The 22,352-nt window shown below is 44.5% G+C and overlaps 1 protein-coding gene across 1 annotated transcript in view; it reads left to right on the forward strand.

Moving 5' to 3' along the window:
• The window catches only part of Cdh13 (cadherin 13), a 954,417-nt gene that overhangs the window by 829,540 nt on the left and 102,525 nt on the right, over positions 1-22,352 (forward strand). Inside the window, exon 8 of the mRNA XM_036188640.1 lies at positions 3,166-3,306. Coding sequence (XP_036044533.1) covers positions 3,166-3,306 — 141 coding nt within the window. The remainder of the gene's footprint in view (positions 1-3,165; positions 3,307-22,352) is intronic.

Here is a 22,352-nt window from a genome sequence, read left to right on the forward strand (position 1 = left end):
CAAGGGTGACTGCCAAGAGCATGGGCAGCATTAAAAGAGCTCCATCTCTGAAGCAGCAGTCATGGAGCCTGCACAGGTCTGTGCTAGGTCTGCTGCATACATGCTGTGGTTGTTTAGCGTAAGGATTTTGTGGGACTCCTAACAGTAGGAGTGGGGGTGTCTCTGACTCTTTTACCTGCTCTTGGGACCCTTTCCCCTCCTGCTGGGTTGTCTCATCCAGCCTTGATATGAGAGTTTGTGCCTGGTCTTATTGCATCTTGTTATGCCGTGTTTGATTGATATCACTGCTCTTTTCTGAAGGGAAATGGAGGAGGAGTAGATCTGGAGGAGAGGGGAGGAGGGCAGGGGAACTGGGAGGAGTGGAGGGAGGGGACGATGCAGTCGGGATATATTGTATTAGAAAGAGATAGAGAGAGCTTCGTCTCTACCTCTGGCTCTGCATTATCTTCCTGATTGGCTTTCCCTGGGCAGACACAGATGGACATGGCCTGTCCAGACCAGGTCTTATCACCTCCAAGTTAAACAAAAGAGCTACCTTTCCCTGTATATTCCAAGAGAAGCACATTCCAGATTGAAGTTGAGATTTGGGGTAGTTTAACTTGAGTCATGTGCTCAGGCAGCCATTATTGACCCCTAGCTGACTTCCTAGGCAAGGTCAGAGGAGTTTCTTTTTCAGGGATATGATAGTCCTTGGGACACACTCACGGTCATGACAGGACAGGATGTGAGCAATGGATAGCTTCTGCCTAAAAAGCAGAACTGAAACAGAAAAAGATGGCCTCGAGGGCCTGGGAGGTAGCTCAGTGGAGAAAGCACTTGCCACACAGTGTGATGACCAGAGTTCAAATCCCAGCACTCACATAACAACCAGGCAGGCACACCTGTAAACCCAGCACCCTGGAGGAGGAAACGGGATCCTGGGGAAAGCTAGATAGATAGACTAGACCATTTGACATACTCTAGGTTCAGAGTCAGACCCTGCCTCAATAAATAAAGTGGAGAACCATCAACATCAACCTATGGCCTCGACACACACGCACACGCGCACACACACACACACACACACACACACAGAGAGAGAGAGAGAGAGAGAGAGAGAGAGAGAGAGAGAGAGAGAGAGACCAAGACCATGAACAAGCAATGACCAACCCTTCAAAAAAACACTCCAAAGATTTCATGAGTGTTCAGTTCCCCATGTGGGTTTGTGGTTCTGGAAGGAAATGGGAGTTCCTCCACTGTTATTTTATTCCTTGCTCCTTTTAGACTCTATTAATTATTGATTGGTACCCAGTTTTGGAAGTCATCACACCAGCAGGGCTGTGAATGCAATTATAAACACCTTTTATTTCTGTCATTGAGGGTGGCCTCACTTGGACTCTCTCTTGGACTCTCTCGGTGAGTGATTAAGCAATCAATCCAAAATGACTGAAGTCACTGAGGAGAGTGAATGCCTTTATCAGCAGAGAAATCCTTGGGCCGGGCTGGCTCTGGGCAGCTGTCTATTTTTCTCCCATGTACAATGCCCGCAGAGCCACTCTGCTTGGTTTCATCCCCTGGGGGCTCCTGCCCCAGCCCTGCTGTGGTGTGAGATAGCTCACCTGGCACCTCCAGCTGGTGCCCCCAAGTTGTCACCAGAGGGATAAAAGTTACACAGACAGAGCTGGCCTGGCCATCACACCCTGGGTTGTGTACTCTTATTTGCGACTCTGATCAGAGATGATTCTAGAAATTTTCCATATAGAAAACAAAGGTGATCCAACCCCACACCCCACAGACAGAGAGAGATGGTTGATGAGTCTCCAAAGGAAGCATGGCAGCAGCTTACTGGATAAAGGGATGCTGAGTGACCAACACCCACAGTCCCATAAGGGAATTTACACACAGCCTCACACACTCCATCTCAGGATCCTAGCCACATGGTTAGCTGTTTTGAATGTTTCAACACCATGAGAAACGTGGTCCCTGACCTTATAATAAGAGCATTGAAGAGACAGTAGGGAAGGTGAGGCAGTTTATCTTATGAACTTGCAAAGCTCCTGGAATGGCGGGCTCTGAGAGCACAGAGCACAGTGTTCTAGCCTAATGCAACCCTTCTTCCCTGTCCCCTCACTGAGTAATCAGGAGGGCACCATCTTACATGCCAAGTAGGTCTTGCTTTTCCCTCTGTTGCTTACTTTTTTTCTCAACAAAAGCCTCTTGTGGGTTCTTCTCTATGTATCATAAAATAAATATTCTGCACTTTAAAGCTTTCCAATACATGACCTTCTTATATCCATAGGTCACCAGGCAAGCTTGGCTGTTAGTAATTTTCTAGTCTAAACTTCTATGGGGTGGGGAGCAGCTGTAACTTAGCAGAGTTGCTTGGGGGGACATCAAGACTAGCAAACATTTTGTTTTGGTTTTTGTTTTTGTTTTTTATTCTGTATTTGGACCTAAGATGACTCAATACAGTTTTCAAAATGAACCATCAGATCTTACTTCTTACAAACATGGCCTTTGAGATCTGTCCAGTACTCAAGAAATACATGAATAAAAAGATCTAGTCATACAATCTCACTTATGGTAAATTTATGAGTCTGTGTTTACATTAAAATGCAAAGCCCAGATTTGGTGTCTGGGATACTAAAAGAACAACAATAAAGGAAATGCCACATAAGAGACACTAAACCTCATTTATTTTTCCACCTGTACAAAGGAAGCAGTGATCAGCTTGATGTGCTCATAAGAAAAATCCAGTATATTCATGTATGTAAAGTATAGTGACCCCAGGGTTCCTAAAGCTACCATCTTTGTCATGACCTCAGAAGTGGAGTTAGCATATGTCCAGATCAGATTCAGAAGTTTCCTTGAAATGGCAGGTGTAGGCATGAACATCCACCATGAATATATGCCCACACCCAGATCATAGAACATTCTAGAATGTATAAAATCTCCTTTTAACAAGGACAGGTCATTAGAATCCATTCTGGTTGCCATTTCCAATCTAAAGATGGTAACTATCACTCTAGAATGATTTCAAAGGTACATATATACCTAATATATATAAAATGTCATGATCAGTTAAAGACGCCTGCTCTAGACAGTGTTGGAAAAATGACCGCCAGTTCTCCAAAACAGTGCCTCAGATCTAAACACTGTTTTCTCTGGTGTTTCTTTGCTTTGTAGACTCTGGAGAATCCCAAGTATGAACTGATCATCGAAGCTCAAGATATGGCAGGACTGGACGTTGGACTGACAGGCACAGCCACAGCCACCATTGTGATCGATGACAAAAATGATCATTCACCAAAATTCACCAAGAAAGAGGTAAGCCCAGGACAGTGTTATAGGACCCCTGTGGCTGCTGTGTATCTAAAATGCCTGAGCCCTGGGAGACAAAGGGCACTTAGACTTTTTAAAGTCCATAAGAAAATAACTTCTCATACCAAAGTGCCATTTCCATAGCTCTGTGTTATGTGCATCCTATTGCAATTTTAGTATAGCAGTAAGTGCAGACAGAGAGGCCATCTGAAGAACACCAAGGAGGAAGAGTGGATTTTCCTGGTAATTGCATTGTGACTCGTGGGCATAAAAAAAAAAAAAAAAAAAAAAAAACCTTGAGTTATTGTGTTTAGAGGACCATTGTTTATCACCGGCATGGACCATGTGTTGTTTCCCATTTAAACCAGGGAGGGGGTGAGATGTAAGACCACATTCTACTGCTGACTTGGTGCCTGACCAAGAAGTCATGAGTATTTTGCATGGGATGGACACATGCTAAAGTCAGGGCTTCTTTGGGTCAGAACCAAAGCCACATATTTGACACCATTCCTCCAAAGCTGGTTAAGGGTATAGTAAAGCATGTACTATTTGTGAGATGTTGAGATGCTGAGATGAGGGTTGTTAGAGAGGATGACAGGCTGAAGATAGTTATGGACAACATGTAAATGAAGAAGATGAAGGGGGTGGTAGGGACCATGTTGCTATGGTGACAATGAAATTCTAAACATGAGCCATTCTTATACAAAGAGCCATTCCATGTTTTGTATTTGTGTCTGTATTGTGAATGAGGGGGTGTGCATGTGTATAAATATTCACATGTGTGGGGATGTACATTTGCATGTACAAGTGTATGCAGGGATGCACACATGCACATGGAAACCAACCATAGGTTCATATCCTATGCCTTCTTCAATCACTCTATACCCTATAGATTGAGTCTCTAACTTGAGCAAGAGCTTACCAATTCAGGTAACCTAGCTAGTCAGCTCTGAATACACCTTCTCTCTGTGTCCTGAGCACTGGGATTACAGGCTGCCATCATGCCCACCCAGCTTTCATGGGAATACTAGGGATCCAAACACATGCCAAGCACGTTTCTTGATGTCTTAGGAAGAGAGGAAGATGGATTGTAGATGTAAAGATCAAGGCTTGTCAGCTCAGGATGGAAATTCTGATCATTTCAAGTTGGGACTGTCTTGGATGCTGTCTTGGTATGAATTTCTACACACATGAGCATGTCCCACAGTGGGGTTGCAGGTGTGTGTGGTTGTTGGGAATGTGTGTTTTCCACATTTTCTTTATGTAATGATCCATCTTGTTGTGGGTAGAGTACCTTTTTCTCTGTCTCAGAGAACTGTTTAACAGAGGAGCTGTGAACTGTTACGTATAACAAGACTGAAAACGAGTGTTCACTAAGAAGTTTGACTCACATAAAACTCTCAAGCAGATGGTCCACAGGCTGTAACAGTGGTACTATCATATTGGTTTCTGTCTTACTTTTCTATTACCATGACAAAACACCATGACCAGGGCAACTTATAGAAGAAAGCATTTCATTTCAGGCTCAAGGTTCCCAAGGGTTAGTGTGTGGCCATCGTTGTGGGGAGGTGCTGTAACAGTACCTGAGAGCTCACACCCTTATCCACAAGCATGAAGCAAAGAGATTGTTTTGGGTTTTTGAAACCTCAAAGCCTACCCCTAATGAGACACCTTCTCCAATAAGGCCATGCCTCTTAGTACTTCCCAAACAGTTCCACCAACTGGGAACCAAGCATTCAAACATATGAGCCTGTGGGGGCCATTCCCATTCTAACCACCACTGCTTCCAAAGAAAGACTTCTGATTTCTGCCCAGAGCTCAGTAAATGTTCAGCTAACTATGCTGACTAACTTACATTTTCCTGTCAAACTCAAGTCTTACAGGGTGGGGGTAAATCAGTTTCTTGTTCATTTTAATACACTGTGTTTGCAAATTATTTTCAGGGTTTTAAAATCAGGCATCAACTATTTTCTTCATTTAGTCAGTCCATTTCATTTTCAAATTGTACCTTAAGTTGATGATCGGTAGTTTAGGTTTAAGAAATATTTTTTTTAATTTTAATATAATATTTTATTAATTATTTGATAATTTCATACTTTGTATTCATATCAAATTCATCCATAAATTTGTCCCTATTACTCCTCCCAGGTCTGTAGACGTAACCATCTTGTTAAATAAGAAACACAGATCCAATTGCAGAGTTAAAAGCCAAGAGGTCAGAGCAATAGCTGAGAGCTGAAAACCTTACCCTTCACTGCTTCTGCTGTCTTTCCTCTCCTCAAGAGAGCTACTTCTGTGTGTTTTTTCTTTTTTTTATAGACTTTCTGTTCTGCTTTCTCATTGGTTGTAAACCCAGCCACATGACCTCCTCGTCACTGCCTGTCTGTACAGACCTCCAGGTCTTCTATGGTTGGTATTGAGATTAAAGGTGTGTGTCGCCATGCTGGCTGTATCCTTGAACACACAGAGATCCGCCTAGCTCTGCCTCCCAAGTGCTGGGATTAAAGGCGTGCACCACCACCGCCCAGCTTCTGCTGTGGCTTGCTCTGACCCCAAGGCTTTATTAATAGACAAATAAAATCACATTTCAGCACAAATAAAATATCACCACACAGGTCTACCCCTACATCCCCCAACTTTGTGCCTCCCCATTTTTTCTAATAACCCATGGAGTCCAGTTTTGTTCAGTCTATGTGCTTAAGGATGTGAAACCTTCTGCCAGTGTGTGGCCCACCCATCAGAGGTCACACCCTTAAAGAAAACTGACTCTCACCCCTAGCAGCCATCAACTGTCAAGAGCCCCTCAGCTAGTGACTGGGGCTCCTGAGCCCTGCCCCACTTCCTGCTGGGATGTTGACTGGCTCCATCTTGTGCAGCTTGAGTTCTTCCCACATACATGTTTTATGGTTGAACCACAACATTACCGTGTGTATGATAATAAAGCCGTACAACTTCACTCTAGTCCTCTAGTTGAAAAATAAGCAAGCCAGACTAAAAGAAAGCCCCAGTTTCCACAGAGGGATGAAGCCGTCCAGTGGACCCAGAGATCTGGACAGACACTCCCATCAGATGGAGGCAGTCTGCAAGGCGGCCTCTAATTCCCAGGGCCTGTGACATGACAGCCCAGCCTTTTTACTCTCCTGCTGTCTTTAGCTTTTTCAATGTGAAGATATTTTCTTAATCAACTACCTAGTGATGCCTCATAATTCTTTTTCTCTCTCCTGTTGCCCTTCAGAGCCTCAAGGGCTTCATCATACCTTAGATAGTTAGCATTGTTTTCTACAAAAGGACAAAAACAAAAGACCTCATTTTTCCTACAGCAGAGTGGATTCTGTAGATTTTGCTTCATATGATTGACAGCTGGGAGCCTGCACTGCCTTCAGAACACATTTCCCTATTGGAAAACATGTGTAAATGTTAAAGATTATTGTCACATTGGAGAAAATCTCTATCAAGCTTCTGTCACATACATAGGAATTGTTTGTTCTCCAGTGGTCCTGGGTAATGGCTAATCTTTACACTGACGCCACGTGTCAGCCAGGCTGTCGTCCGTGGCCCTGCTGTGTGACCTGCTCTGAGTTTTGTGTTGTCTTTACTGATGTGAATGTGATGGGTTGAATCGGCAAGCATGTAAATCTGTTTCTAATGTGTTCATTACAATGTCTCCCTTCTTCACTGAATTTAGCAGACAATGAAGGAGCTACTTCATATCTGGTGTAGAATATCTGCTTTTCCTCTTACAGAATTGGCTGAGGCAGGAAGACGTGGGTTTATTCATTTCTAACTTTATCACTTTTGATCCATAATCTATTAAGGTTTTATTAGTAGCAGGTTTATTGAGACATTATTCACGTACCATAGAGCGTACCCTTTGATAATGTGCAAGTCATTGGATTTTAATATATTCACAAAATCATGTGGCCATAACTACTCTCTGGTTTAAGAACTTTTTTGTTACTGCACAAAGAAACCTGCATCATTATCACTCACTTCTCCATTCTCCTGACCCTTTACCTGGCAGCAATTTTGCTTTTAGTCTCTAAGGATTGGTTGTTCAGGGCATTTCACATCAAGAGAATCCCATAGTGTTCTTTGCCATTGGCCTCTTTGCTTAGCATGTCTTCTAGGTTCATCCAAGTTGTAAGGTCAACCCATGCTTCGTTCTTTTGGATGACTAAATAATACTCCATGATGTGGATCTATCTCATTTTGTTTAGCCATTCAATTCTTCAAAAGCACTAGGGCATTTTCAATTGTTTGAGTACTGTAGAGTACTGTGAATACTCACATACAATCCATACATTTTTATATGAATCTTCCCTTTTATAATTTCTATTGAATTTATTCTTTGACAATTTCATATATGTTTATAAGGAATCCTAGGTACCCTCACACCCACCCTCCCTTGTCTTTTCTCCAACACCTGCCATCCTCCCCAACCCCCTTCAAATTGCCTTTCCTACATTAATGTTTTTGGTTTTGTGACCCACTGGGCCATCTGTGTGACTATGGGTTTCAAACTCTCTACTGGAACCTGGTGAGCCATGAACATGGTGGCTGCCCCTCCCTTACTGTCTACCAGTATCCAGAAGTTCAGCTTGCAGGGGTTTGACACTGGCTCCCTGATCCACGACCTTAAAGAGCCTTAAACAGGATGATAGAAGTGTCCTTAAGAGCTAAGCCCTCAATCATCACTTATCCTCAACTCCTTGAGCCATTCCCCAGGGTTCCTTGCAAACAGAAGCTTCTAGATTTTCTTTCTACTTCACAGTATCTGGAGTGAAAAAGAGGAGTCACCCACAGCATCACTCCAAAGTAGTCACCTGAAGTCTCTCCCTCATTTTATTGAGGCATTTTTGAAATGTGTAGGTTGCACTCAGTATGGCTTACTCAAGTGACACCATCTTCTGAATAAACACAGGACTGTCATAGAGATGATTACATCCAGCCTGGGTGATTTAACTCTTGACCAATGATACAAACTTCCATCATAAGTCAAATAGGAGCCACAACCTGGGAGCTTCCTCCTAGCACGTATACCCACTGCACCTCTGTCTCCTTTCCCCACAAACTAGCTTTTCCTATGTTTCCTCTTTATAGAAACAGGACTTTACAGCAGATCTCTCATGAACAGCTTTGGTGAAGTTCCTCTGCCGTCCCATGTAGCCATAATCTATCTGAGCTCATAACCATGTGAATATATCTGAATGTATTCATTGACTCTATGTGTGAACGCTTGGGTTGTTTCCTGTGTGGAGTCAGCTTGGGTAGCACTGGGACAAACATGGTGGGTTGTGACTCTGGTGCCTGTGTGAATGTGTGTGTGTGTGGCTCTCTTTGGGGTTCCCCTCTGGCTGCAGTGGTTGAACCCAGTTTGTTGAGGCAGTTTTGGGTTTTGTGTTTATACTGGACCAGCCAATGAGCACTTAGGGGGCTGCATTGTTATTGGATTGGTATGTAGAATTCTTAGTCTACTATCCCCATTTGGTCTTATGAAGTTCATCGTCCATCTCTTTAGTCTCACTACTCTATGTGCTGTGGTGTGTCACAGTGGTTACATTTGGATTCCCCTGGAGTGTGTTGATGTTGACCTCCTTCATTTATGCCTTGACCACTGGCTTCTATTTTGGGGAGGTGTCTCTAGAAGCTTCTAACTACTTCTTTGTGAGGCCAGAGGTTAGTGTCAGGTGTCATTACTCAGATGCCATCCAACTTGCCTTTGCATCAGGGTCTTGCAGTGAATCTGTCCAGGCTAGCTGGACAGCATGATCCAGGGATCCACCTGTGACTGCCTGCCCAGCACTGGGATGTCTCAGGTCCTCATTCAAGAACCAGGTACTTTACCCACTGAGCCACCTCCCCAGCCACCTCTTAAGCTGGGTTATAAGGGCCTGGAGAGACGGTCCAATGGTTTAAAGTGCTTGCTGTTCATCGGACTTCAATATATTCACAAAATCGTGTGGCCATAACTACTGCCTGATTTAAGAACATTTTTGTCACCCCACAAAGAAACCTGCACCATCAGCACTCATTTCTCGTTCCCCTGCCCCTCAACCCTGGCAGTAATTAATCTGCTATCAGTCTGCAGTGATTGGTTATTCAGGACATTGCACATCAACGGAATGCCATGATATATGGTCCTTTGTCATCCTAGCACTCGGGAACTGGAGGCAGAAGGATCGGAAGTTCAAGATCATCCTCAGCTACATAGAGAGTATGGGCTGTACAGGAGACCCTGTATTGGAAAGGAGAGGAGGAGCGGGGAAGGGAACAGAAAGGGAATAAAAGAAAGAGGTGAAAAGTCCCCTGAGTGCCTCCTTCTTTCTCCAGAAGTCTGGGGCGATGGATTTACCCAGGCCTCCGAGTTTCCACGCCATCTATGTTGGTGTGCCCACAGAGATTCTCCTGCCTCCATAAGGCATGATTTCCCCTAGGAGAGCCCTGTAAACCTCACTGCACCTGTATCTAAACACTGACCACATAATTACATGTTCTCTTTGCTCAGTAGAGATTCATCCCCACAGCTGTATTTCTGAGAAAATCGAACCCAGGTAAATTATCTGACTTGGGTGACTTTCCTGGAGGGTGGAGCCCAAGACATTTTAACAACCAGATAAATCTCAGAAGATGATTAAATGTTTTTCCAAACAGTTCCCAACTCCCTCTTCCCATGAAGCATTTTCCTGCCAGTAGAGTGAAATCTGTGAGACTTCTGTCAAGCTTCAGAATCTCCATATAGCTGAACAAAACTAAACCTGCACTGTGAGGTCTTCATCAGGCTTTGTGCAGAGTGCTGGGGTAATCCCAAGTGTAAAGAGAGGAGATAGAGCAGTATGCATAAGCATAAGCAGCTTTTCACTCTGTAAACATTAATATTTCCTCAGAGTACCTAGGCTCTTGGTCTGTCCAGTCCCTGACAAACCCTTCATCTGAGGTCTGGCTTGAAAACTACATCCTCCACTTGCCATCCCATAATTGAGGAGGGTTTCTATGGAAACCAGCTGATGCTCTCTTCCCATGCTCACCTTCTGAGGAAGAGGTGAGTTCATTGCTTCCTTCCCCTACACCAAGGATCATAGGAAATATGAGATCCTTCACTAAATCTAGTATTCAAACTTCAGAGGTCCTTCCGGCAGGTCAGGGGCTAGATTTCCTGTTGTTACTGGTTTTTATAACATTTGTCTGTTTGGGGGAAGGAGGGTGGGCTCATCTGTCATGATGTAGAAGTCAGAGACCAACATACGAAAATCAGTTTTCTCCTTCCACCATGTGGGTCGCACGGACTAAACTCAGGTCATCAAGCTTCACAGCAAGCACCTATAAAAGCTGAGCCACCTCATCAGCCCAGAGAGGTGGATTTGTTGACCACAAAGAATAAAGAGAAACACTCTCCAAGGAAACGCCAAGGCCTGTGAATAGAAGCCATCTTGCAGACTCTTCCCTTTAAGCTAAGGAAGAAGGGGGAGGGGGACTTCACTCCTGTCCTCTGGCAGCAAAGTGGCATTGCAAAACTGTTCAAACACCCATGCTGACTCTAGAATATGTTCATGTGTGATGTCAAATGTCTGGATTTTTGTAAGTTGTAAAAAAAAAAAAAATGTATCTATCTTGTGGCTGCTACTCCTAGTTGCTCCTGGAGGTAGACCAGACAGCCAAGTGAATGATAGCATTCATCAGTCTTTTGTGATTACATTTGTGATGTGTTGAGCCCCATCATCCCTGTGTGAACTCCTATGCAAAGTTTGTGCCCCCCTCACCCTCTGGTGATGCTCAGAGGGTCAGGAGCAACTCAGTGGCAATAAAAGCCATTTTTCACTCCAGGTGGCAGAGTCTCAGCACTGAGCCCCTCCACAGCACAGTGTCCTCTGAAGACTCCCTGCACCTGCCTCTCTATTCAAAGGCAACATCCTCACGCTAAAAGCAACAACCACACAGCTTCTGAGACACCTACCACGAGACTCTGAGCATGCAGCCCGGCTACTACCAAAATGCAGTTTGCAGAGTGTGAGCGTGAGTTCTGAATAAAGAGCCAAGAGCCGCGAGAATGGAGCACGCTGGGCAGCGGCAAAGCCCTTCACAAACTGCCTTGTACGCAACCATTTCATAAATAAGATCACTGAGTCTGAGGCACTGGTGGCTTCAAACACTGCCCACTGGCCACACTGCCTGCATCCCTGCCAGGTGTCAGTGCACCCTCATGCCATGGTATAGACGACATTCTGCTCCCTTCCATCCCAGCTCCTCTCCATTCCTTTGTACCCAGAAAACCCCAGTTTAACCTTTGTCATCCAGGTTGTCAATCTCCCAATGTATTGCTCCTCCCACTGTTCCAGCCCAAGTCTGACCTGCTGCCAGCTTGGCATCGTCGTGTTCTCTTCATCATGTCCTTACTCTAGAGGCTCCTGCCCTGCTTTCATTTCTGTTGTCGTGGTAAGACACCCTGGCACAAGGCAAGTTAGCAGAGAAAGGGTTTAGTTCAGATAACAAGTCTAAGTTGCAGTCCATGATTATGAGGAAGGCAAAGCAGGAACTTAGTCACTTCGTATCCACAGTCAAGAGCGGGGAGGAATGCATGCATGCTCGCTCGCTTGTGTTCAGCCTGATTGCCCCACTCTTAAACAAGGTAGGACCCTCTGCCTAGGGAATGGGGCTGCCCACAGTGGGCGGGGTCTTCCCACTTCAATTAGCACAATCAAGAAAATTCCCCACAGATGACACAGGCCAGCCTGATCTAAACCAACCTTCCCTGAGACTCTCTTTCCAGGTGATTCTAGGTAGTGTCATGTTGGCACTTAAAGCTAACCATCACAGCTCCCTAGTGCCACATGAGTGCTTTGGTAGCCATTAATAAGCACATGGCCCTTCCATTGTTCGCCGTTGTTTTCTCTAGCACTGAGCATGAGGGTGACATGAGATGTTTGGTTTGAGATTTCCTTTTGCGATATGATGATATGAATCTTGCTTTGTATTCCAGGCTGGCTTTGAACTCATGGAAATCTTCCTGCTTCAGTTTCTCAAGTGCTAGGGTTGCAGGTGAGGGCCTTTATACCTAGCTAGAGATGAATTTATTATTCATTCAGCATATATTCACTGCAGACTTCATATCACCTTCTAGTATAGTGTTAGTGATTTTTTTTTTTGAGTCTGTGTTATATATAGTATTACATCAATATCTTTGTCTGAGTCATGCATGATGTTTTATTGGGTATTTCATTCTCCTTCAACACACACATATCTAACTGGCACACATCCCCTTCTAATGGGCCATGCAACTGCCTGCTTCTGTATCCCTCCCTAAACTGGACCATGTCGTGGTTAATGCTCACTGTCAGTTGTTTCCAGAATTACCTCAGAGACAGACCAGAGAAGTTCAACCAGGGAGTGAAGACCCTCCCTAGATGTGGGCTGGGTGCCCAAACCAAATAAAGGTAGTGAAGGGAGCAGGGGACCTACTGAGTGTCTTCACACCCTGCTCTGTGTCCTATTCTGTGGAGATGTGAGGTGAGGAGTCTCACGTCTGCCTAGCTGCCTCCCCACCGTGATGCACTGTGCATGTAAACGATGGGCCAGAATAACCCCTTGCTCCCTTAAGTTGCTTCTTGCTGAGTATTTGATCACTGTCATAAGTAACTAGCACCTGGTTTGTCAATGAGGAAGAAAGTATAAATACTTAACAGTGAACAACAGAGACCATTGAACATTAAAGAATCGTGTTAAAGGGGGCTTCGGAAAGAATCTCAGCCAAGCCACTGGTTTTATAGATAATGGACACTGCCCAGGGCACACAGCAGGTCCATCCCCATCTCCTTGTGGCACAGGACACTGCTACAAGTAAATATGGTGTCCCTGCACCAACACAAGTCCCCAGCACTCTAGTTCAGTGCTCTTGAGGTGGGCCGAGAGCCAAGGTGCCTGGAGGGACATCCTTTTCAGAAGTGAATAAACTCATTGCATAAACTGCCAGAGTCCCGAATCATCTTACCAGCCAAGGAAGAAACACAAAACAAGAAAATCCAATGTTGATAAATAATACATAAAGGAGCCTTCCAGTGGAGGCAGCGCAGCGCGTCCTGTGAGAAAAAAGGCAAGAGAAAACCCTGCACAGCTCCTACTCAATTCAGTTCTTTCTTCTAAGTGAGATTAAACACAGCAGCCCAGAATTGATTCCTAATTCAGCGTGTTGCATGGCCCAGTTCAGTTAGGGACTGAGCATCCTTCTCAAGGCTCTGCAGCATTTTCTCTCAATGTTGACCTGCCCAAATCCAAGTTCATGGCATTTTATGAGGAAGATCTTTGGCTGTCTTTCCCATTCTTGTGACTAAAAACCCCTAGAAACAAGTCATGGCTTCAGTCACAGGGCTGGGGGGCTATTAAGGCAGCTCACATCATACCAGACAGAAACAGAGATGAGCCCTAACAGGAAGGGGCTGGGGCAAGATGCGATCCCCAAAGACATACAGTCCAGTTACTGCGTCCTCCAACCAGGCCCCCTTCCACAGCTCTGCTACCTTCTGATCATCTCTTCAGATGTGCATGCACACATGAGGGCGTGTGTTGTGTGTGAAACTCAACCAGAATGCTGTGGGTCCCTGTGTTCTCCTTCAAGACTTCTGGTCTCAGGACCAGCCTAAATCTTCCATGTCAGCTTGTCGGCTTCCACATCTAAAGCCCTAGATGTCACCTGTTCAAAGGGCAGCCCATTCACAGCTAGATAGTTGGGGAGTCACTCATATATATCTGTGTGTATGTATATGTGTATGTATGTGTGTAAATATGTGTCTACATATATATTATATATACATATGTTTGTATGTGTCTATAGGTATATGTAATATTGCATACATGTCTATGTTGGTGTCTACAGGTATGTATATGCCTTATATGTGTGTGTATTTATGTATATAACCATGTGTATGTGTGTATATGCATCTCTACTGTATGTGTGTACATATGCATATTCATATATGTGTGGCCATATGTGTGCATATATAGAGATATATATGCAAATATATCAGCATGTATGTATGTGCAACTATATATGTATTTGTGTGTATATAGTTTTATATGTATATGTGTATATATGCATATGTGTGCATATATGTATTTGTGCATATGTATACTGTCTTTGTATTATTTATGCATATGTATGTATCATTACATAGGTATGTGTATGTGTCTATATGTAAGTATGTATATATGTGTCTATATGTAGGTATGTATATATATATGTGTGTGTCTATATGTAGGTATGTGTATCTCTGTATGTAGATATGTTTATGTGTCTATGTGTAGATATGTGTATGTATCTATGTGTAGATAAGTGTATGTGTGTGTGTGTGTGTGTGTGTGTGTGTGTATGTAGATATGTGTATGTGTCTATGTTAGGTAGGTGTGTGTGTGTGTGTGTGTCTATATGTAGATATGTGTATGTGTCTATGTTAGGTAGGTGTGTATGTATCTATATGTAGATATGTGTATGTGTCTATGTTAGGTAGGTGTGTATGTAAATGTGTGTCTGTAAAAGAGATCAGGGTCCTCACATGCCTGGGAAGCATGGTCTGCCCTCAGATCTACTAACTTCCCTGGAGTCTAAGACAGAGTGTGGCCTCCTCTGGATCTGCATTTATTTGAAGGAGACGGGCAGATGCCCCTCTTCCACCAAGAGACAAAGGTGACACCAAGGCTTGGGGTCTCCAGGCTGCTGTCACCTGCACTGCAGATCAGTTCTAGCTCATCCCCTTCCCATGCAGACATGCGAGCAGCTGATTTGCAAAATCAAATTGAACTTGCTGCTCCATCTGAAAGCTTTCTATGTGCTTGATATTTACCAGTTGTTGTTTTTTTTTAAAGAACTTTTTAGCAATGCTTCTGGGGTTTAAAGTCAGCGGGGAACCTGCAATTGGGATGTGGCACTTTCTCCAATATAATAAACATAGAGAACATACATAATAAAAAATTCAATACTATTTGTTGAATGTGTAAATTTTCATGGTAACTTGGTAATCGCCACCCTATAAGAGCTCTTGTCCTGGTATTTCTACTGCTGAGTAAAAGTGACTTCAGTATTTGCAGCAGGTTAGACTCAGTTCAGATGGGAATAGAATCCGTAATTGCCCCTGTACAGGAAGTACCAAGTTCAAGGCCGAAATCACTGAGCCAATTTGCTGCAGTCCTGCACCTGCACAATTTACCTAAATAGAGATAGTCCAGAAAACTTTTTGTGAGCCATCTGAAAACCTCTCTCCCAAGACTTTTAAAATATATTTTATGGTCAAGATGTTGCCGAATTCTCCCAGGACTAATTCCTATCCAGCCAAGAAAAATTGTGTCTTCCCATTTACATTCTAAAGTCTGAACTTTTACTTTACAAATGAATTTTCCCTCCAATTCAGGAAGTGCTGGCTGCATTACAAAATTTAATGCTACCATTATAGGATCATAATTTTAAGAACCCAGGGTTCTCCGAGGGCCCAGCAACATGGCATCTCTCCACTTTATTAAAATGAATGAGCAGATGTACAATTTATTTCTGCCGAACTATCATCTAAATTCATAAGCTCTTTCTCATGTGTCTGAAATCCATGTTGGATTCCCATCTCCTCGCCTTAGAAGAAGAAGAAGAAAAAAAAAAAAAAAACACTCCCTCATTTATCACTCTGGGGACGTAACTGAAAAGTCGGCTCCTCTTGATTCGCTTTGGACCAGTGTCCCAACGCAATTTAAATCCCATCCCTTCAAGGCTACTCACTGTGGATGAGGCAGGGGAACACATGCATCCATAGAACCATTTCTCAGCCATCTGTGTCAAAGACTGGCATAGAGTCAGCTGAGCTGACACCTTCCTGATGTAGGAGAGAGAGATTACAACAGCCTGGAATGTGTTCAATCACATAAGGTGGCCTGGAGACATCACGGTTAAAATGTGATGTCAGTAAACCCTCACACAACCTTATTTCTCACGTGCTGATTTTGCCCAAGGGCAGCAGTAAACATGTTCCTACTGGGTTTAAGAGACAACTCAGCCTGGCTTTGTAGACCTATGTGATGATCTTGGGCCCACTCTGTATCCCTGTATGGCTATCTTCAGGCTGTGTGAGTGGAGGCACAGGACTCAACTTCTCTGAGATCTGAGATTTCCATCCGATCAAATACAGTGAAGCTTTCCAATGCCAAGGTCAATAAATCTTGGCAAGTGCAGTGCTTGGCATGTGGTTTCATAAAGAGGCCGGTGCAATGATTACGGCATCGTAGAAATGGGTCTCTGCCCCAGAACAGTTGGGCTGAAATTACACAGCATCCCCGTTCCTCTCTCCCATGCCTGCTGGCACAGTGCACTGAGATGAGAGGAAGTTGCTTCTCACCCAGCCAGCGCAATCAATGAGTGGAAGTTGGAGGAGATGCAGAATGGAACCCCCAGGTTATCTGGCAGGAGGCTGCCCCAGAAGAATTCTGTTTATGAGATTCTGTCCTAACTGGGCAGTTAACACTCGCCTGAGTGTCTAGGTTGGCATGGAAATCTGCCCTGGGTCTCTAAATGCATCTCAGGTCCATCGGGGTTTTAATAAAATTCTGAGTGTTTGGTTTGGTTTTGCTTTTGCCTTTTTTTTTTCCTTTGAGTTGCTCTGTTGCTTGGAGGAAAAACATCATGTTAACTTCATTTGCTTGTGTTCTGTAGCCAGCTCATCATTTCAAACACGGCCTGTCTTTTTCCCCCTCTTACATGTTGGTCAGGAGAGATGAATTCCTGGTTTCTGAAAGATTAAACATGATGGAGTTCTTTTATTTAGCAGAGACATGACTGCACTGGACAATGTCAACAGGGCAGGTTCCAGAACAAGCAGCTATGGCCAGAGAAAAGAGGCAGGAGGGAAGCAACATGAAGATGGTTGGGCCTGCTCTCCTCTGCAGCCATAAACCTCCACTTATCAAAGTCTACAATGTAGTGAGTAGCCATTCCAGCTTTCATCTGGAAGTTCCAACCCCCATCGAGGCTTCAGTAACTGTCATGCCTACAAGTCGGGCTGAGAGAGGACCCTGAAGACCTGAAATCCAGATGGGCCAGCTCTCTTGGTTCCTGGACCCTGGACACTGGAAGTAGACCGAGCAGAGTTCTCCAGAGAATACCACCGGACTGCACTACACCTTTCCCAGACCCTGTAACTTATCCCTTCACTTGTGAGTTACCCCACAAAATAAACTTCCCTTTTAACTACATGGAGTTGCCTTAATATTTTAACCAATACTACACTGGAAAATGCTGCTGAGGGGGTCCAGGGGCAGTGTCTCAGAATGCTTCTGACAGAGCAACTCAGAGCATCCACAGCCAGTCAATGTAACCCCCATTCACCAATGAGCTTGTGCCTCACACTGGATCACAAGGGCAAGGGTCAAGAACACAGACCCCTGGAGCCTCCAAAAGTGATTCAGAAATGCCATCCTCTAGCTGAGCAAAGTCCTAAAACAAGCTGTTATTGTGACAAGTCTGTAAAGGCCTTGAGACTCCAGCAAGGAAGCTACTTCCCCTGCAGATACAAAAGAGCATGATGACCCGGGATTCTTAAAAAATAATGAAGCTGGATCAAGAGTGTGTCAGAAGAGAGACTCCAGAGAGAAGACAATATGTCAAAATGTGGGGAACAAGTGTCTGTAAAGTTCTCAGCCACAAATGAGACATCTGCTTCACACCCCCACGTACGCACACACTTGCACATGTATGCACACACACACACACACACACACACACACACACACACACACACACACCAAGGTTCATGAAACATCTCAAAATCTGGGACAGAAAAGGTGTAAGATCAGAATATCAGGGAGACCAGAGCAAAGCAGTGCTTTCTGGGTGTGCTGGGAAGCTACACTCATGAATTCAGAGCAGCCATGGTTGCCTGCACTCGGCCAAGCCAGTCAGCATTCCATCATGGAAGCTCATGAGCTCCTTTGCAACCTTGATTTGACTAGGACAAGAACATCCCCTCAAAAGCCTAACTGGGGCCATGGATGTAGCTCAGTGGTAGGGCATTTGCCTACTATGTGCATGAGCCAGCATCTCCAATACTGGAGACAAAACCCCAATTTTTTTACTGAATTCTCTTCCATTCCAAGATGGCTGGGAGGTACCCAGGGGTGTTCTGTTCTGCTTCATCTCTGTCGTTCCCCAGCTGCTGACTGTTACCGTCACCAGCCTCACTTAGCCTCAGCATCTTCACCTTCACCATGGGGTGTTGGGGATGGAAGGCCACCTTCTCTGTGTGGGGCCCTACGCCAAGGGCTTTAGTGTATGCTCACACCTCATTCCCAGGATGGATGTGGGTCCTGCCGGGCTCTCTACTCACAGATCAAGGACTGGGAGGTTAGGGTGCTTGAGTAACTACGCCTGGGTCACATTTCTGAGACAGGCAGGGGTGTAGCTCTCACCTATATGCATGCCATTTCTTAGGTTAAGGACTCTGCATTTGTCTCATTGTGGCTTAGGCTGTTTGAAATTTCCTCATTCAGCTGGGCATCTTGTTGACCTCTAATCCCAGCTCTGGAGGCTGAGTTTGGAGAATTGTGATTCTGAGAGTGGAGAGCCCAACACGTATGATCATACAGCTGCTTACCCCTGGTCTTGTCCCCGGAAACTACTATTGTTCTCCATCTGAACTTTTATCATTTCAAAGATGGATCTCAGTCAAAGCATACAGTGTTTAACTCTGTGAAATTGATCATTACTCTAAGCATAAAGCCAAGTATGCTCCAAGTACCAAGCATATCCCAGTGGCTTATTCCTTTTCATGGCTGAATAGTATCTCCTGGTGTGTACATACCAGAGTCTGCTTAACCATTTACTCACTGAAAGACACTGGCTTCTTTCTAGATCTCAAGTGGCTCTCCAGTAAATATTCATGGGTGGATTTTTGTGTCTGGGTTTTGTTTACACTCTGTAAAAAATGGCCAAAGGTAGCAAATGCCAAGTTATGTGTTTATAGAGTGTTGGTTTCAAAAGAGACACCAAGCTATCTCCCCCACTAGACAGTGTCTCATTGTGATTCTACCCAGGTTCTGAGCTAGTTAGAGCTGTTCAATAAAACTCACTGGCACAATAGTAGTCTGAATACAAGACCTTTGCCAGAGTGCCACTTATAAACGCTTCCTCGGATGCGACTTATTCTTTCATTTCTTACTAAGACCATTATAGAACAATGGTTTTAGCTCATGACATATGACCCCCTATGTCCTCCTACAGATTATGTTTTAGGTGTCAAAGAAGTCTCTGCCCTGGATGTCAAAGTTCTTCTAAAAGTTCTGCAGGTTTGTGTTTCTCATTTAAGTCTATGATCCACTTTGGATTAATTTTGTATTGAGTGTAAGGTGCGGGCTGAGGTCATTTGTTTGTCAGTGGTGAATGATTGTCCTGGCTCCAGTGTAGAGGCTGGCCTTCTACCATCAAGCTGCTACTGTTTAAACAAACCCTTTGCTCATGTCTGTGCAGGCAGGTCTGTTTCTGGGTTCTCTACTCTGTCCCACTGATCTACACCTCCCCCTCCCTCCACCCCACCTTGGTTACCATAGAAACGGTGAATATAAAGCATCAGTGTGGTGGCTGCTCACACTTCATTTTTCTTTTTCAGGTGTATTTTAGAGCTGGAGTGTGGGACTGTTGGTGGAGTGATTCCCTGCCATGTATAAAGCCCTGGATTCGGTCCCCAGCACCTAATAGAACTGGGTATAGTGGTGCACACCTGCCATCCCTGCATTTGGGAGGTGGAGACAAGCCAAGTTCAAGACCATCTTCAGTTCCATAGGAAGTTAGAGGCCACCCTACACCAGATGAGACCCAGACTCAAAACAAAAATTTAGAAAACAATTTTAGATTTATTTTAAAAAGAATAACCTTTATCCCCTCCAACATTATTTTTTATCAGAACATAGTTGGTTTCCATTCCAAAAATTCATTCTTGATATACATATATAACACATATACACAAATAACATATATACACATATAATGAATACACACACATAATGCATATTCACACATAACACACATACATGTATAACATATACACATATAACACATGCATATATAATGCATATACACACATAACACATGTACACACATAGCACATTTACACATATAACACATATATACACATAACACAAATGTACACACATAACACATATGCACATGTAACACACATATATGTATAACACATATGCAATATAACACATAAATATACATAACTCATTTACACATATAACACATATGCGCATATAACATATATACACACATAACACAAATGCACATATAATAGAGATCAGCAGACCACCCATGAACAGGTATCTGTGGGTGACACACTAACTGAGCCCCTTGCTGATGTCAGGTCTTGCCTCTAGCTCATGAACGCAGGCTCACACTGGTTCCCAGGCTCACACCGGTTCCCAGGCTCACACAGGTTCGCCATCTCCGTCTCTGCCGTGCTCTTCACTTTCATGTGCCTCAGAACAGTGCTCAATTCACTGGATGGCGGTGCAGATAGGAAACACACAGCTGGGCCTGTTGTGTGCTGCATAGCAAGGCCTCTGTTGGTGGTGGTGGCCTGGAACTCATGCTCATCCTCCTGCCTCAGCTTATCAAGTGCTGGGATTGTAGGCACCGCACCCACACCCTCCATGGTTCATAGAAGCCCAATGACCTCAAAGCATTCAACAGTATGAGGCCATCAGGAGCACAGGTCTGCGTCTCCCAACCCAGCATTCCTTTCGGCCACAGTGACTGAGGCACCTACTGACCTCCAGCTCCTCCCTTCACTCATGTCAGTGCTCACTGACTGAAGTCGAGCTGAGGCCTCCCTAACTCCTACCCTTAATCCCCTGCCCAGTCACTGAGCCCCACAAACGCCACTCAACCCTTCTCCAAGTTCAAGCCCCTGCAAACCTGTCTCTGCACCCCTCAAAAGCACCAGCTGGACTACTCTTAGATTGTTTCCTCTCAGCATCTTAAGTTTGGAAGGGGCTGTAGCCAGGGCACCTGGGAGCCTGGGCTGCTAGCTTGGCCCCTCCTCACTCATCAATGAACCTGGCTGTTTCCTGGGCTCCTGCAGCTGAGGAACATAAAAGTCCCGTGACCCCCATTCTCTTTATCCCACCACTGCCTTCAGATAAGCCCCTGAAATGACACACACTCCCAGTTTCATTAACTGAGCACGCTTTATTTCCACTAAGTAAGCTGCAGGCGTTTCCATCATCCTATACAATAGATTTCCCTTTTGATCAATAACATCAAACAATTTACTACCTTATTCATTTCAATGGCCCCCTGTTGTGTTCTGGTTTATGGATGCCCCACAGACTGACCAACCCCCTATCAATAGACATGTGAGTGGCTCCTGGTTTTCATTTTCATAAATATTGCAAGAGTAAAAAGGGGCATTAGTGTGTTTCTTCATGACATGTGTGAAGGTCTTTGTAGATAAGTTCAAAAGCAAAATGCCTTACCCAACAAGTCATGTGTGTGTACATGCATAGGAAGGGCACAGCTGCCGTTTTTTCAGGCACTATTCACCACTTTTTTGGAGACAGGGTCTCTCTCTGGCCTAGAACTTGCCAAGGAGGCTAAGCTGACCAGCTAGTGAGCCCCGGAACCCCCTGTCTCCATTCCCAGGTGCTGGTATTACAAGCACATGCTACCATACCCAGCTATTTTTTTTAAACATACATGAGTCCTAGGGATCAAATCCAGGCCCTCATGCTTAAGACAAGCGCTTTACTTAGTTCCCTCCAAACCTTTTTCTCAGTCAGTCCTTGGTGCTTTCCAATACCTTCCTCTCTGTCCTCCTCCATCACTGGGCCAGTGTGGGCTGCAGATGACAGAGGAAGATGGCTCCTGCACATTGGGCTCCAGTGGACAGGGCCCATGGTCCAGAAATTTCCCTGGTACTTGTGCAGGGAGCAGAGGTAGAGATTTAGACCTGTGACAGAGCCCACATGGCAGACGGGGCTCTCAGTACTGCGACATCTTAAGGGCGGTTAGATAAGGACCAGAGTTCTGCATGTCTCCA

This window comes from Onychomys torridus, chromosome 5, assembly GCF_903995425.1.
Source record: "Onychomys torridus chromosome 5, mOncTor1.1, whole genome shotgun sequence".
Classification (NCBI taxonomy): domain Eukaryota; kingdom Metazoa; phylum Chordata; class Mammalia; order Rodentia; family Cricetidae; genus Onychomys; species Onychomys torridus.